Source organism: Lepidochelys kempii, chromosome 10 (genome assembly GCF_965140285.1).
Source record: "Lepidochelys kempii isolate rLepKem1 chromosome 10, rLepKem1.hap1, whole genome shotgun sequence".
Classification (NCBI taxonomy): domain Eukaryota; kingdom Metazoa; phylum Chordata; order Testudines; family Cheloniidae; genus Lepidochelys; species Lepidochelys kempii.
In genome coordinates, this window is record NC_136389.1 from 65,719,752 (window position 1) to 65,736,593 (window position 16,842).

General features: G+C 45.0%; 1 protein-coding gene across 1 annotated transcript in view; it reads right to left on the minus strand.

Moving 5' to 3' along the window:
- LOC140894967 (NAD(P) transhydrogenase, mitochondrial) overlaps positions 1 to 16,842 on the minus strand; it is a 70,427-nt gene that overhangs the window by 20,295 nt on the left and 33,290 nt on the right. Inside the window, exon 13 of the mRNA XM_073303975.1 lies at positions 10,652 to 10,797. Coding sequence (XP_073160076.1) covers positions 10,652 to 10,797 — 146 coding nt within the window. The remainder of the gene's footprint in view (positions 1 to 10,651; positions 10,798 to 16,842) is intronic.

Sequence of the window (16,842 nt, forward strand, 5' to 3'; positions counted from 1 at the left end):
CTAAGGGTATGTCTACACTACGAAATTAGGTCGAATTTATAGAAGTCGGTTTTTTTGAAATCGGTTTTATATATTCGAGTGTGTGTGTCCCCACAGAAAATGCTCTAAAGTGCATTAAGTGCATTAACTCGGCGGAGCGCTTCCACAGTACCGAGGCAAGCGTCGACTTCTGGAGCGTTGCACTGTGGGTAGCTATCCCACAGTTCCCGCAGTCTCCGCTGCCCATTGGAATTCTGGGTTGATATCCCAATGCTTGATGCGGCAAAAAACATTGTCGCAGGTAGTTCTGGGTACATGTCGTCAGGACCCCGTTCCCACCCTCTCTCCCCCCGTGAAAGCAAGGGCAGACAATCATTTCGCGCCTTTTTTGTCTGCTGCCAGCCAAAGATGTAAAGGATCGATGGAGTGGGTCAGAACAAGACATAGACCAGATTTGTTTTGGACTCATTTTCCTCCTCCCCTGTCTAGATCACACTGCAGTCAGTCACAGAGAAGGCGCAGCGAGGTTAATCTAGCCATGTATCAATCAGAGGCCAGGCTAACCTCCTTGTTCCAATAAGAACGATAACTTTGGTGCACCATTTCTTATTGGAACCCTCCGTGAAGTCCTGCCTGAAATACTCCTTGATGTACAGGCACACCCTTTGTTGATTTTAGCTCCCTGAAGCCAACCCTGTAAGCCGTGTCGTCAGTCGCCCCTCCCTCCGTCAGAGCAACGGCAGACAATCGTTCCGCGCCTTCTTTCTGTGCGGACGCCATACCAAGGCAAGCATGGAGGCCGCTCAGCTCATTTTGGCAATTAGGAGCACATTAAACACCACACGCATTATCCAGCAATATATGCAGCACCAGAACATGGCAACGCGATACCGGGCGAGGAGGCGACGTCAGCGCGGTCCCGTGAGTGATCAGGACATGGACACAGATTTCTCTGAAAGCATGGGCCCTGCCAATGCATGCATCATGGTGCTAATGGGGCAGGTTCATGCTGTGGAACGCCGATTCTGGGCTCGGGAAACAAGCACAGACTGGTGGGACCGCATAGTGTTGCAGGTCTGGGACGATTCCCAGTGGCTGCGAAACTTTCGCATGCGTAAGGGCACTTTCATGGAACTTTGTGACTTGCTTTCCCCTGCCCTGAAGCGCATGAATACCAGGATGAGAGCAGCCCTCACAGTTGAGAAGCGAGTGGCGATAGCCCTGTGGAAGCTTGCAACGCCAGACAGCTACCGGTCAGTTGGGAATCAATTTGGAGTGGGCAAATCTACTGTGGGGGCTGCTGTGATGCAAGTAGCTCACGCAATCAAAGATCTGCTGATATCAAGGGTAGTGACCCTGGGAAATGTGCAGGTCATAGTGGATGGCTTTGCTGCAATGGGATTCCCTAACTGTGGTGGGGCTATAGATGGAACCCATATCCCTATCTTGGCACCAGAGCACCAAGCCGGCGAGTACATAAACCGCAAGGGGTACTTTTCGATAGTGCTGCAAGCTCTGGTGGATCACAAGGGACGTTTCACCAACATCAACGTGGGATGGCCGGGAAAGGTGCATGACGCTCGCATCTTCAGGAACTCTGGTCTGTTTCAAAAGCTGCAGGAAGGGACTTTCTTCCCAGACCAGAAAATAACTGTTGGGGATGTTGAAATGCCTATATGTATCCTTGGGGACCCAGCCTACCCCTTAATGCCATGGCTCATGAAGCCGTACACAGGCAGCCTGGACAGTGGTCAGGAGCTGTTCAACTACAGGCTGAGCAAGTGCAGAATGGTGGTAGAATGTGCATTTGGACGTTTAAAGGCGCGCTGGCGCAGTTTACTGACTCGCTTAGACCTCAGCGAAACCAATATTCCCACTGTTATTACTGCTTGCTGTGTGCTCCACAATATCTGTGAGAGTAAGGGGGAGACGTTTATGGCGGGGTGGGAGATTGAGGCAAATCGCCTGGCTGCTGGTTACGCGCAGCCAGACACCAGGGCGGTTAGAAGAGCTCAGGAGGGCGCGGCACGCATCAGAGAAGCTTTGAAAACCAGTTTCATGACTGGCCAGGCTACAGTGTGAAAGTTCTGTTTGTTTCTCCCTGATGAAACCCCCCGCCCCTTGGTTCACTCTACTTCCCTGTAAGCTAACCACCCTCCCCTCCTCCCTTTAATCACCGCTTGCAGAGGCAATAAAGTCATTGCTGCTTCACAGTCATGCATTCGTTATTCATTCATCACACAAATAGGGGGATGACTACCAAGGTATCCCAGGAGGGGTGGTGGAGGAGGGAAGGAAAATGCCACACAGCACATTAAGCACAGCACTTTAAAAGTTTACAACTTTAAAATTTATTGAATGACAGCCTTCTTTTTTTTGGGCAATCCTCTGTTGTGGAGTCGCTGGTTGGCCGGAGGCCCCCCCACCACGTTCTTGGGCGTCTGGGTGTGGAGGCTATGGAACTTGGGGAGGAGGGCGGTTGGTTACAGAGGGGCAGCAGTGGCAGTCTGTGCTCCAGCTGCCTTTGCTGCAGCTCAACCATACACTGGAGCATTCTGGTTTGGTCCTGCAGCAGCCTCAGCATTGAATCCTGCCTTCTCTCATCACGCTGCCGCGACATTTGAGCTTCAGCCCTGTCTTCTGCCCGCCACTTACTCTCTTCAGCCCGCCACTTACTCTCTTCAGCCCTCCACCTCTCCTCCCGGTCATTTTGTGCTTTCCTGCACTCTGACATTATTTGCCTCCACGCATTCGTCTGTGCTCTGTCAGTGTGGGAGGACAGCATTAGCTCGGAGAACATTTCATCTCGAGTGCGTTTTTTTTTCTTTCTAAGCTTCACTAGCCTCTGGGAAGGAGAAGATCCTGTGATCATTGAAACACATCCAGCTGGTGGAGAAAAAAAAAGGGACAGCGGTATTTAAAAACACACATTTTATAAAACAGTGGCTACACTCTTTCAGGGTAAACCTTGCTGTTAACATTACATACATAGCACATGTGCTTTCGTTACAAGGTCGCATTTTGCCTCCTCCCACCGCGTGACTACCCCCTCAACCCTCCCCCCTCCCCGTGGCTAACAGCGGGGAACATTTCTGTTCAGCCACAGGCAAACAGCCCAGCAGGAATGTGTCCCTGAAGAAAAGCACCCTATTTCAACCAGGTGACCATGAATTATATCTCACTCTCCTGAGGATAACACAGAGAGAGAAAGAACGGATTTTGGTTGAATGCCAGCAAACATACACTGCAATGCTTTGTTCTACAGTGATTCCCGAGTATGTGTTACTGGCCTGGAGTGATAAAAGTGTCCTACCATGAAAGACGAAATAAGGCTGCCCTCCCCAGAAACCTTTTGCAAAGGCTTTAGGACTACATCTAGGAGAACCGCAAATGCCAGGGCAAAGTAATCCTTTCACATGCTTGCTTTTAAACCATGTATAGCATTTTAAAAGGTACACTCACCAGAGGTCCCTTCTCCGCCTGCTGGGTCCAGGAGGCAGCCTTGGGTGGGTTCGGGGGGTACTGGCTCCAGGTCTAGGGTGAGAAACAGTTCCTGGCTGTCGGGAAAACCGGTTTCTCCGCTTGCTTGCTGTGAGCCATCTACAACCTCCTCCTCCTCCTCCTCATCTTCTTCGTCCCCAAAACCTGCTTCCGTATTGCCTCCATCTCCATTGAAGGAGTCAAACAACACGGCTGGGGTAGTGGTGGCTGAACCCCCTAAAATGGCATGCAGCTCATCATAGAAGCGGCATGTTTGGGGCTCTGACCCAGAGCGGCTGTTCGCCTCTCTGGTTTTCTGGTAGGCTTGCCTCAGCTCCTTCAGTTTCACGCGGCACTGCTTCGGGTCCCTGTTATGGCCTCTGTCCTTCATGCCCTGGGAGATTTTCACAAAGGTTTTGGCATTTCGAAAACTGGAACGGAGTTCTGATAGCACGGATTCCTCTCCCCAAACAGCGATCAGATCCCGTACCTCCCGTTCGGTCCATGCTGGAGCTCTTTTGCGATTCTGGGACTCCATCATGGTCACCTGTGCTGATGAGCTCTGCATGGTCACCTGCAGCTTGCCACGCTGGCCAAACAGGAAATGAGATTCAAAAGTTCGCGGTTCTTTTCCTGTCTACCTGGCCAGTGCATCTGAGTTGAGAGTGCTGTCCAGAGCGGTCAGAATGGAGCACTCTGGGATAGCTCCCGGAGGCCAATACCATCGAATTGTGTCCACAGTACCCCAAATTCGAGCTGGGAACGTCGATTTAAGCGCTAATCCACTTGTCAGGGGTGGAGTAAGGAAATCGATTTTAAGAGCCCTTTAAGTCGAATTAAAGGGCTTCACTGTGTGGACGGGTGCAGGTTTAAATCGATTTAACGCTGCTAAATTCGACCTAAAGTCCTAGTGTAGACCAGGGCTAAGTTGTCTCCTTTCCATTCTCTATTCCTGTATTTCTCAGCCACACCACTCTGCCAACATTGCAGCAGTGACACTGACTAAACTTCTCAAATACACAGCCTTAATCCCCAGTGACATATATTTGAGTACATATTTTTGGTTATTTCCATAACCATTGCACTAGTATTTTCTTGCATTAGTCTTCATTGCCCTGCCATTGTGACTCATCTTCAAGTGTGTATGTGTGTGGGTTCTTACTACTCTTTCCCTAGAGTAACAAACTAATAACACATTAGTTCAAGCTTAAAGTAATTTAGTACAATTATCTTTGCTACATTTACCATCTCTTTTACATTGGGTGTGTTTTTAAATGGTTTTAATCAGCAGTTTCTTTGTGTGTGGAAGAAACGCATTTTATCGAATCAGTCATTTAAATTGCATTTTAAAGATTGTAATGCTATGAGATCATTCCCATTGATTTTCTCTTACTTTGATTCTTAAGTGTTTTGATTCACAAAATGTTCTGAAATCCCTACATGATGATGCATTTATAAATAACATGTGGTGTTCTTTCTCGTGTTTGAAAAGCACATGGTGATTTTATTTCACAGCATGAAAGCTCATGTTACCTTTCCCCCACCTGTATTACTGAATCCATTGAAAATCGTGAATCTAAAACAACGTGACAATGACAAAAAGAATATAGGCTGCATACCCACCATTCTCTAATCATCTAGTAACAAATGAAGCTAAGACATTCCATACCCCCCTCATAAAAGTCCAAAAAGGCCAGCACAAGACCCTTTGCTTGCTGTACTTTTCAAGAACTGTTCAAAGGGGCTAAATGTGGGAGAAGTAGAGCTGACATGTAACAGTGTTATTAATACTGAAGTGTAACAATTTTATGAACATTGTGTCTGACTGGGTCAGTGAGGGCAAGTTACTGTATATGGCTGTAGGATTTTCCTCTATTTAGTTAGAAAGTGTTGATCTAACTTATATTGTGGTGTGGGAAGAACCAGCAGGAAAGGAACATAATGGCTTCCCAGATAAGAAAACCCATGCACACACTTGAAAGACAACGGCAAAATTATCAGGTTCAAGGACCAGGCATCCTGTCTCCAAAGAAGATGCAAGCTCATTGTGCCAGGCTTGGAACATGGAGATCGAACAGTCAAAAGCCTTTGGGGGGTAGCGGGGATGGTGGCAGGAGGAGGGAGGCTTGACAGGTGCTAAGTAGACAGTATGACAGAGAGCGAGAGACTGTGGAGGGAATCTAAAGAAATTGGGCCTTCCCCAGATCCAGGGAATGGTAAGCCTTGGGAGGAAAAGTCTGTGCAGTCTGTTTTGTTATCATCATTATTATTTTTAGACATGTTTTCCCTGAAATGCTTTTGTTCTAAATAAATGATACTTTGCTTTAAGGAGGCTGCTTGATAACTGAATACCACCATTATTGACCTGGCAGGAACAGAATTGCAGGGTTTGGCGTAAGTCAGACCTGCTCAGGTAAATCACAGTTAATACCATGGGACTGCAACCCAGAGCCCAATCTGAGATGGGACAATCATGTGATTCCTCGCCAAGAGACAGTCGATGGCCTGAGGCATAGAAAAGGAGTGCTTGGAGAGACCAGGAGGGGTCACTTCGCCCACTAATGACGACACTGAAATCTTCTACAAAAGACACATATCCAAAATGCTCTTTCCAAGTTGGGAGAAAAAAAAGAGCAATCAAAAATGAGATTCTCATAAATGGGAGGGTGGGATGCCCTCCAATACTGTGGTTGGTTGCTTTCTGCACTATTAAGAATTGCTGTAAGCCATTCTGATTTGTCAGCATAGTGCCCATATATCTATACAAGGGAGAGGAAGAGGCAGGGAGAAAATGCTGAGAGTAAATATTTCTAAAGGCCATTTACCCTAGTAAGCCTCGCCAACAGGGGCGCTTGCAAGCATGTCAAAGAAGGGTGGGGAAATATATTGACTAAACAATGCTTGCTTTGCACAAAATGCTTTTCTGGGATTCAGGAATGATTAGTTTCAAAGAAACCTTTTCCACCAAACAACTGCTGAAGCATTGCAAATGGACTTGTTTACCATTCATCTAAATCAATAGCTGAAGCTGACAACCACCTGTCAAAGATCATTTTTTGCAGGTTGTTACTAAAAATGTGACTACATAGTACAGTAACTCCTCACTTAAAGTCATCCCGGTTAATGTTGTTTCGTTGCTACGTTGCTGATCAAATAGGGAACATGCTCGTTTAAAGTTGCGCAATGCTCCCTTATAAGTCTTTGGCAGCCGCCTGCTTTGTCCACTCCTTGCAGGAAGAGCAGCCCATTGCATCTTGCAGTGGGGGTGGGGGTGTTTGGAACCAGGGTGGACCGGCAGCCCCCCTATCAGCTCCTGACTCCCCTAAGTTCCCTTTGGGGCAGCCGTCCAGCAGGCTATCAATTGCGGACAGTTCAGGTGTCCCTTCCCCCACTGCCATGTGCTGCTCCTGTCCTCTGCCTTGATGTGTGTGTGCGTGCGGGTGCGGGGGGGGGGGAACAGGGGAGAAGAGGGGGGCTAATGTTAGGGTGTCCCCCTCCCCCCGTCCTGCCCTCTGCTTACCCCTTCTCCATCTAGAGCAGGGTGGAGACAGGACAGGACTCAGGACGGAGAGAGCTTGCTCTCAAGTTCCTGATCCAAAGGCAATGTACTTAGAGTGGAGTCAGTGTACTTAAAGGGGCAATGCATCTCTCTCTCTCTCTCCCCCACACAGGGTGTGTGTCTCTGTCTACCATGCTGTCTCCCCTCCCTCCATTCGTGCTGCCTTATAGAGTGTGAGGCTACATTAACAATGTGTTAACCCTTGAGGGCTCAGCTGAGTGCTAGTTCATCATTTAGCAGTAAGGCATCCCCTGGGAAATATCCCACCCTCTTCCACCCTCTGAATTCACCACCTCAACCAAGCTTCACAATCATCATTGCTGTGTACAGTATTAAATTGTTTGTTTAAAACTTATACTGTGTAATATAGTTTTTTGTCTGGTGAAAAAATTTCCCTAGAATCTAACCCCCTCATTTACATTAATTCTTATGGGGAAATTGGATTTGCTTAAGATCGTTTTGCTTAAAGTCGCATTTTTCAGGAACATAACTACAACGTTAAGCGAGGAGTTACTGTATCATAATTAGGATCCAGGCAACAGGCTAGAAGGACTAGCACTAAAATAATTTTAATGGTGTCAATTTGGGCTGCACATTCAGGTTTGCAGCTCTATTAGAAATTACCAGATAATTCTCCTTCTAGAATCCTATCCGTAACCCCTACATACATCCTACTTTTTCAAAGTGTGTCACTATTTGGGAAACATCTAATGCCCATATTTTATATTGGTGTAAAGGAGTGCAGGTCCTTTGACTTCAATAGCATTTTGTCCATTTACACCAGCAGAGAATTTGGCCCAATGTCTCTCTAACTATTGGCCTGGTCCTTGTGGTTTTAGGTCCAAATCCAGGAAGGATACACTGAGCTATTGATTTATTTGTATCTAGAAAATAAGCTATAAACCTCCACTACTGTTTCCAGTTCTTCTTCTGCTCTGTAGCTCAGCAAGGTATTTATTAGATATTACATTTTTACTATCAGCACTCTTTGGTGTATTATTTCCTGGAGCCAATTGTATTGTTTAATTCCTTTAACCGAAGTATCAGGTATCCCAGACTAGTAGTTTAGTATAGCTTCAAAGAACGGGGTCCGATTGAAAAACTATCCCTGATACAGCTGTTTGGGAAATAAGCTCTATTACTTTGCCTAGTGACTGCTAACTGACCTTCTGATAAATTCCAGGATACTTATCAGCTTCCTTTCCTGAAATGGTTTTATTTAAAGCACTTTAAAGAATTAATGAAAATTGACACCTCATTTTTTCCAGATTTTTGGTGATGATCACCTTTGTGGGTGGAGGGAAGTCCTAAGGGTTAGTAGGAGAGGACCAGTTCAATTCTGTTGGGGGTTCTGATTACTATCAGGCCATTTGCTTCACAGAATACTTTCTTTCAGTGTCTTCAGCAACCATAACTTGTTGCTTAGACTATCTCAGAAATGAAATAACGACTCAGCTTCTGGTGTCTGTATTTAGAATAATAGCTAAGAATTTGGAAGTGAATTAGAATCAGAGGGTTAGACAGGACCACAAGGGTCATCTAGTCTAACCCACTGTCAAGATGCAGGATTTGTTGTGTTTAAACCATCCAAGACAGCTGGTTATCCAGCCTCCTTTTGAAAACCTCCAGTGAAGGAGCTTCAAGAACCTCCCCAGGCATTCTGTTTCATTATCCTACTGTTATTACAGTTAGGAAGCTTTTCCTGAGGTTCAATCTAAATCTATTATGCTGTAGTTTGAACCCATTGCCTCTTGTCCTGCCCTCTATGGCAAAAGAGAACAACTTTTCTCCATCTTTTTTATGGCAGCCTTTCAAATATTTGAAGACCGCTATCATATCCCCCCTTAATCTGAACATACCCAATTACTTCAGCCTTTGCTCATATGGTTTACATTCCACCCCCTTGATTCATCTTTGTCACTCGCCTCTGGATCCTTTCCAGTTTCTCTACATCCTTTCTATACATTGGTGACCAAAATTGGACACAGTACTCCAGGTGAGGCCTAACCAGTGCTGAGTAGAGTGGTACCACCACTTCATGTGACTTGCATGCTATGCCTCTGTTAATGCAACCTAAAATTGCATTTGCTTTTTTTTTTTGCAACAGCACCCAATTGCTGACTCATGTTGAGGTTGTGATCCACCACAACTCCCAATACTTCTCAGCAGTGCTGGTGCCAAGCCAGTTATCTCCCATTCTGTATTTGTGCATTTGGTTTTTCTTCCCTAAATGTAGCACCTTACATTTGTCTTTGTTGAGTTTCATTTTGTTGTCTATAGCCCAGTTCTCCAATTTATCAAGATCCCTCTGAATTTTAGTTCTATCCTCCAAAGTATTGGCAACTCCCCCAGCTTTGTGTCATCTACAAACCTGATCAGTATGCTCTCTATACCTACATCCAGGTCATTAATAAAGATGTTGGGAAAAAATGTGTGTGTGAGAGTTTTAAAAAAAAGTTTGTTGAAATAGTAAATCTTTTAAGAAGCTTAGTTCAACTGCAAAAGCAGAACTGCATTGTCTATCCAGTTTAAAATGTAAACTCCTTGGGATAGGGACCTTATATACTTTTACGCCTGTAAACTGCCATGCACTCTCAAGGCGCTCAACAAATAATAAATAATAATCATTTTTAAAAATAGTAAGAGCAGGAGGATTTCTTACTAAAGCAAAAAGAACTTGTTCAAAGAGTTTACAGAAACTCTGCCTTCCAAATATTGCCAGGACACCAAGATGAACCTCTCAACCAATGCAGAAACATTATTGTTATGCCAAGGCAAGTAACTGATTCTGTGGGGTCTCTGCAAGTATATATATTCTTTAGGTCACCAATTTTGCTCAATCCAGTTGATAGTTGATTGAAGAATTTCTTCTTGCAAAGAGCTACATCTAAAGATTCTGTTCTACACAACAAGAGCACATTCCGAGGTTTGTTATAGAGGGGGTAGATATGTTTTGTGTTGTTAGGATGCTGGGAAGTGATGTAAAGTGCAGCCTGTGATCTTTGTGACTATTTAAAAGTGATTCAGAAAAGCCAATATTGAACAATATTACATCTACCACCGTCTACTTCAGAAATTCCATGCTGTATTTCAACAAACTTTTTTTTTAAAACTCACACATGCAAAAATTTTTCCCTGTAAGGTGACACAGTAACTTGACTGTATCTCACTTTCCTTAAGAAACCCATGAAAGGACAAACAGACCATCATGGAATGGAAATGCAGAGCCAAATTCTGCAGTCTTTTATTGAATGAAATGAGTTTTGCTCAAATAAGGACTGTGGGATACAGAAACGCTATAAAACTGTTTTTTCCTCGCTCTTAGTGATGGACAGATTACTAGGAAACTAGAGATTCCATGATCCAGTGAAAAGGGATGGAGAATATTTGCACATGTAACTCAATAGTTTGGCCAATACTAAAAAAATTAGGGGCTCAATTCTGCAAATACTGAGCCAAGTACCTATTACTGTGAATAGTTCCTTATTATATATACTGGTAACTATTAAGGCCAACAGTAAGTATTTGCAGAATCAGGCCCTTCATTTATTTAGCTTTGCTAGCATAACTGAGCCTAGCTGCTTAGATTGCTAACCTGATAACTGAGCAAAATAAATCTGAATGTTGTCTGACCTGTTCAATGTTATATCCACTGGCAAGAGAGGCACCATATCCTCCAACAAACACTGCTCCAGGAAGGAGGTAGAGATAATTATATTCTGGTGGGTCTGTAGGTCGTTTGAACATATCCAGCATTCGTTGTGTAATTAAGAAACCGCCTGTTGGGAAATATACATTTGAACTGTAAGAATAAGAAGACAGGAATCCTTGCACGTACATTCCTATGAATAAAAAACACTCCTTTACAGTTGGTGAGGGTTACCTCTGTATTATGTTTGCATTCTGCAAACTATTTTGATTGCAATTTTTTCTCAAATGTGGTTAGCAAACTGCCTTCTCTTCTGTCCCTTGCAGAACTAGCATATTCAGTTCTGTTACCCAACTGCTGTGTTTTTTTAATAAGATTTTTCAGCATCAAACTTACTGCTCTGAAGGCCAAATCATCGCACCTCCCTCTTTCCTCTGAGGGTACATAGGAGGCAGCAGGACTACTGTAATCCTACAGGACAAAGGGAAGTGGAGAGGATTCTGGGAGGCCCTGCATGGGGCCTACACACCCTGCACACTACAAAGCTGAACTCCACAATGTAGTAGAAGTTTGGAGACTTTGGTAGGGGTAGTCCATGGAAGGGACTGGTGGGTCTGGGAGTATGTGGATCTATTGGCTATTCCACAGACCTGCAGAGTTAGATAAAACAAGCAGCAGAGACTACTGCAATCTTAAGACTGCAACAGAAGTCATGAACCAGCTCTTCTGCTGCCCCATGCAGGGCTGGCCTTACCATGAGGTGAACTGAGGTGGCCACCTCAGGTGCCAGACTGTGGGGGGGTGTGCCACAAGGACCCAGAGTGCAGCAAATTCTGTCTGCTGCTGGTGCATATGTATTCTTTCTGCTCTAGGTGCACAGAGATGGTGGAGTGCTGTGCTGGAGGAAGGAGGGCACAAGAGATATAACAGGCAGGCAGGACAAAAGGGGAGAGGGAATAACAGAAAGCAGCAGGAGCTGCAGGGAGAGAGAGGAGGAGGAGCCTCTTACGTACCTCTCTAGCACCCCCAGGAGCCTGGACTGATTAACACCAACTTCTCAGGGACCTTCCTGTTTCCTGCTGCTTCCATGAACCCACTTGAGGAGAACAGGCAGTCAACTGAAGTAGCAGGAGCCAGTTAGGCCCTTAAGACACTGATATCTTCCCTCACTCAGGCCCTGCTATCAGCTTGCTTATTTGTCCTCTTCAATTGAGTGTTGAGAGCCATTATTGACGGCACAGAACAGCAGTCATGAGTGAAAGAAGAAAACGCCACTCTGGGGCAGCATTCAGAAAAAGAAAGAAAGCAAAGGAAGCTTTTCTATCTAAGCAGGAAGGAGCTCTCCTGAGATACATAGACACAAATGTTCACGGTGAGCCTTCCAGTCCCAGTGAGGATGTGAGTGGTGAGGAGATGCCTGATCTTCCAGTTAGTCAGAGTGCAGGTGACCTGGCAGCTACTGCAGCATCCAAATCTCCATCTCAAATGGATGTAACCATGCAAATTCCTGAAGAAAAGTGTAGATCAGAGAAGAGTGTGGGGGACCTAGAATCCTATTTTCGATGTCTCCGACTCAAGGAATATTTCCAACACACCTCTGAACAGCATACTAACCCACAAAGACCTTCCTACCAACACTACAAAAAGAAGGATTCTGGGTGGACTCCTCCTGAAGGTCAAAACAACAGACTGGACTTCTACATAGAGTGCTTCCGCCGATGTGCACGGGCTGAAATTGTGGAAAAGCAGCATCACTTGCCCCATAACCTCAGCCGTGCAGAATACAATGCCTCCACAGCCTCAGAAACAACTCTGACATCATAATCAAAAAGGCTGACAAAGGAGGTGCTGTTGTCATCATGAATAGGTCGGAATATGAACAAGAGGCTGGTAGACAGCTCTCCAGCACCACTTTCTACAAGCCATTACCCTCTGATCCCACTGAGGGTTACCAAAAGAAACTACACCATCTGCTCAAGAAACTCCCTGAAAAAGCACATGAACAAATCCGCATAGACACACCCCTAGAACCACGAGCAGGGGTATTCTATCTGCTACCCAAGATCCATAAACGTGGGAATCCTGGACACCCCATCATCTCAGGCATTGGCACCCTGACAGCAGGATTGTCTGGCTGTGTAGACTCTCTCCTCAGGCCCTACGCTACCAGCACTCCTAGTGATCTTCGAGACAACTGACTTCCTGAGGAAACTACAATCCATCGGTGATCTTCCTGAAAACACCATCCTAGCCACACAAAGATGGACTACAAGCCGTCAGGAACAGTATCCCCGATAAAGTCACAGCAAACCTGGTGGCTGAACTTTGTGACTTTGTCCTCACCCACAACTATTTCACATTTGGGGACAATGTATACCTTCAAATCAGCGGCACTGCTATGGGTACCCGCATGGCCCCACAGTATGCCAACATTTTTATGGCTGACTTAGAACAACGCTTCCTCAGCTCTCGTCCCCTAATGCCCCTACTCTATTTGCGCTACATTGATGACATCTTCATCATCTGGACCCATGGAAAAGAAGCCCTTGAGGAATTCCACCATGATTTCAACAATTTCCATCCCACCATCAACCTCAGCCTGGACCAGTCCACACAAGGGATCCACTTCCCGGACACTACAGTGCTAATAAGCAATGGTCACATAAACATCACCAAAAAGAAAAGGAGTACTTGTGGCACCTTAGAGACTAACCAATTTATTTGAGCATGAGCTTTCGTGAGCTACAGCTCACTTCATCGGATGCATACCGTGGAAACTGCAGAAGACATTATATACACACAGAGACCATGAAACAATACCTCCTCCCACCCCACTGTCCTGCTGGTAATAGCTTATCTAAAGTGATCATCAAGTTGGGCCATTTCCAGCATAAATCCAGGTTTTCTCACCCTCCGTCCCCCCCGCCCCCCAAACTCACTCTCCTGCTGGTAATAGCCCATCCTGGTCACTTTGGATGGGCTATTACCAGCAGGAGAGTGAATTGGGGGGGGGGGCAGAGGGTGAGAAAACCTGGATTTGTGCTGGAAATGGCCCAACTTGATGATCACTTTAGATAAGCTATTACCAGCAGGACAGTGGGGTGGGAGGAGGTATTGTTTCATGGTCTGTGTGTGTATATAATGTCTTCTGCAGTTTCCACAGTATGCATCCAATGAAGTGAGCTGTAGCTCACGAAAGCTCATGCTCAAATAAATTGGTTAGTCTCTAAGGTGCCACAAGTACTCCTTTTCTTTTTGCGAATACAGACTAACACAGCTGTTACTCTGAAATAAACATCACCCTATACTGGAAACCTACTGACCGCTATTCCTACCTACATGCCTCCAGACCACACCACACGATCCATTGTCTACAGCCAAGTTCTATGATACAACCACATTTGCTCTAACCCCTCAGACAGAGACAAACACTTACAAGATCTCTATCAAGCGTTCTTACAACTACAATACCCACCTGCTGAAATGAAGAAACAGATTGACAGAGCCAGAAGAGTACCCAGAAGTCACCTACTACAGGACAGGCCCAACAAAGAAAATAACAGAACACCACTAGCCATCACCTTCAGCCCCCAACTAAAACCTCTCCAATGCATGATCAAGGATCTACAACCTATCCTGAACGACAACCCATCACTCTCACAGATCTTGGGAGACAGGCCAGTCCTTGCTTACAGACAGCCCCCCAACAGCAAATACTCACCAGCAACCACACACCATACAACAAAAACACTAACCCAGGAACCTATCCTTGCAACAAAGCCTGTTGCCAACTGAGTCCACATATCTATTCAGGGGACACCATCATAGGGCCTAATCACATCAGCCAATCAGAGGCTCGTTCACTTGCACATCTACCAATGTGATATATGCCATCATATGCCAGCAATGCCCCTCTGCCATGTACATTGGCCAAACTGGACAGTCTCTACATAAAAGAATAAACGGACACAAATCAGACGTCAAGAATTATAACATTCAAAAACCAGTCAGAGAACACTTCAACCTCTCTGGTCACTCGATTCCAGACCTAAAAGTGGCAATTCTTCAACAACAAAACTTCAAAACCAGACTCCAAGGAGAGACTGCTGAATTGGAATTAATTTGCAAACTGGACACTATTACATTAGGCTTGCATAAAGACTGGGAGTGGATGGGTCATTACACAAAGTAAAACTATTTCCCCATGTTTATTCCCCCTCTCCCCCCACATTGTTCCTCACACGTTCTTGTCAACTGCTGGAAATGACCCACCTTGGTTATCACTACAAAAGGTTTTGGGTTTTTTTCCCTCTCCTGCTGGTAATAGCTCACCTTACCTGATCACTCTCATTACAGTGTGTATGGTAACACCCATTGTTTCATGTTCTCTCTCTATATAAAATCTCCCCACTATATTTTCCATTGAATGCATCCGATGAAGTGAGCTGTAGCTCACGAAAGCTTATGCTCAAATAAATTTGTTACTTTCTAAGGTGCCACAAGTACTCCTTTTTGCACATACAGACTAACATGGTTGCTACTCTGAATGCTATGACAGGAACTGTTCGTGGGAGAACAGTGGCAAAGGGAAATGGAATCACCAGAAACATACATAACTTCAAATTTCTGTGTGACTTAGTGTTGTGGCATGACACACTGTTTGAAATAAATATTGGAAGCAAGAGACTCCAAGGTGTTGACCTTGATATATCTGGAGCAATGGAACAACTGGACAAAGCAAAGTCATACCTACAGTCTTACCAGTCAGATGAGGGATTTCAAAACGTTCTGAAGAGTGCACAGACGTTGGCAGAGGAACTTCACACTGAAGCTATTTTCCCACCCATTCAAGAATACAAGAGTCACCAAAGAATAAGACATTTTGATTATGAGGCATGGGATAATCCCATAAGAGACCCCAAACAACAATTCAAAGTTGAATTCTTTAACCAGGTGCTAGATTGTGCAATGCAGTCAGTTGAAGAACATTTCATGCAGCTCAAGGAACAAAGCAGTATATTTGGGATGTTGTATGATATTCCAAAACTCCTCACTATACCTGAAGAAGACCTACACCAGCAATGCAGGACACTAGAGACAGTGTTGACACATGATGACATGCATGATGCAAGAGATTTCGGTGATGAACTGAAAGCCCTTTCAAGATACATTTCAGCAGGATCAACTCCAAAGGCTGTTCTGGAATATATGTGCACAAATAAGATGAACACCCTCTTTGCAAATGCTTTTGTCATTCTGCGCATACTTCTAACACTTCCTGTAACAGTTGCCAGTAGAGAACGCAGCTTCTCCAAGCTGAAGTTAATAAAAAACACATCTACGCTCCACAATGACACAGGAGAGGCTGGTCGGCCTTGCAACCACCTCAATAGAGCGTGAGCTGGCCCAGACTGTGGACCTTCAGGAAGCAGTTCAAATCTTTGCAACCAAGAAGGCACGGAAAGCACCACTTTGATTATTCAAACAGATAAAAATGCCAGTGTTTACTGTGCAGACAAGAAAAGTTACATTTGCTGTTCAGGCATTTGAAAGTTAAGTATTACTTAAAATTTTTGAACAAGGCATTTTAAGTTGTTAGTTCTCCTCTATTGGGGTAGGTAGCAGAGCAGTACCATGAGAGGAGTAGAACAGAAAGAAGACAGAATTGAGACCTTTCAAAGTTTTGGCCCAAGCGAGGGGACATGGGGGCGTCATTTGAGCTTCCTACCTCAGGTGCCAAAATGTTGTGGGACGGCCCTGGCCCCATGGCTTTCAGGGAAGGGAAATTCTTTCCCCTGCTGCTTTGGCATGAATGACCAACCCTGTTACACAAGCTGTACAGCTGGTACAAGATTTGCCTGTTAGTGGTCAGAAGGAGGACAGGGCATTTAAAGGCAATTATTGGGCAGAGAAAGCTCTTTACACAGAGGACAGACAGCATGGCAAGATAGGAATGAACCTTATTCACTGGAGGAAGAACTATCTGACACAGAGAAAGCAAGAAAGAGAGAAAGAGAGACAGACAACTATGGAATTTGATTCAATGTCCTAGAGAAAGTAATCCTCTGTGTTATGAATTCACTCCTTGGGCACTTTATCCCCACAACATTCCTCTCTCTAAAGTGTCATAATTAAAAGGTCAGCAGAATTCTTCATTCATTCTTCAACTTTCAGA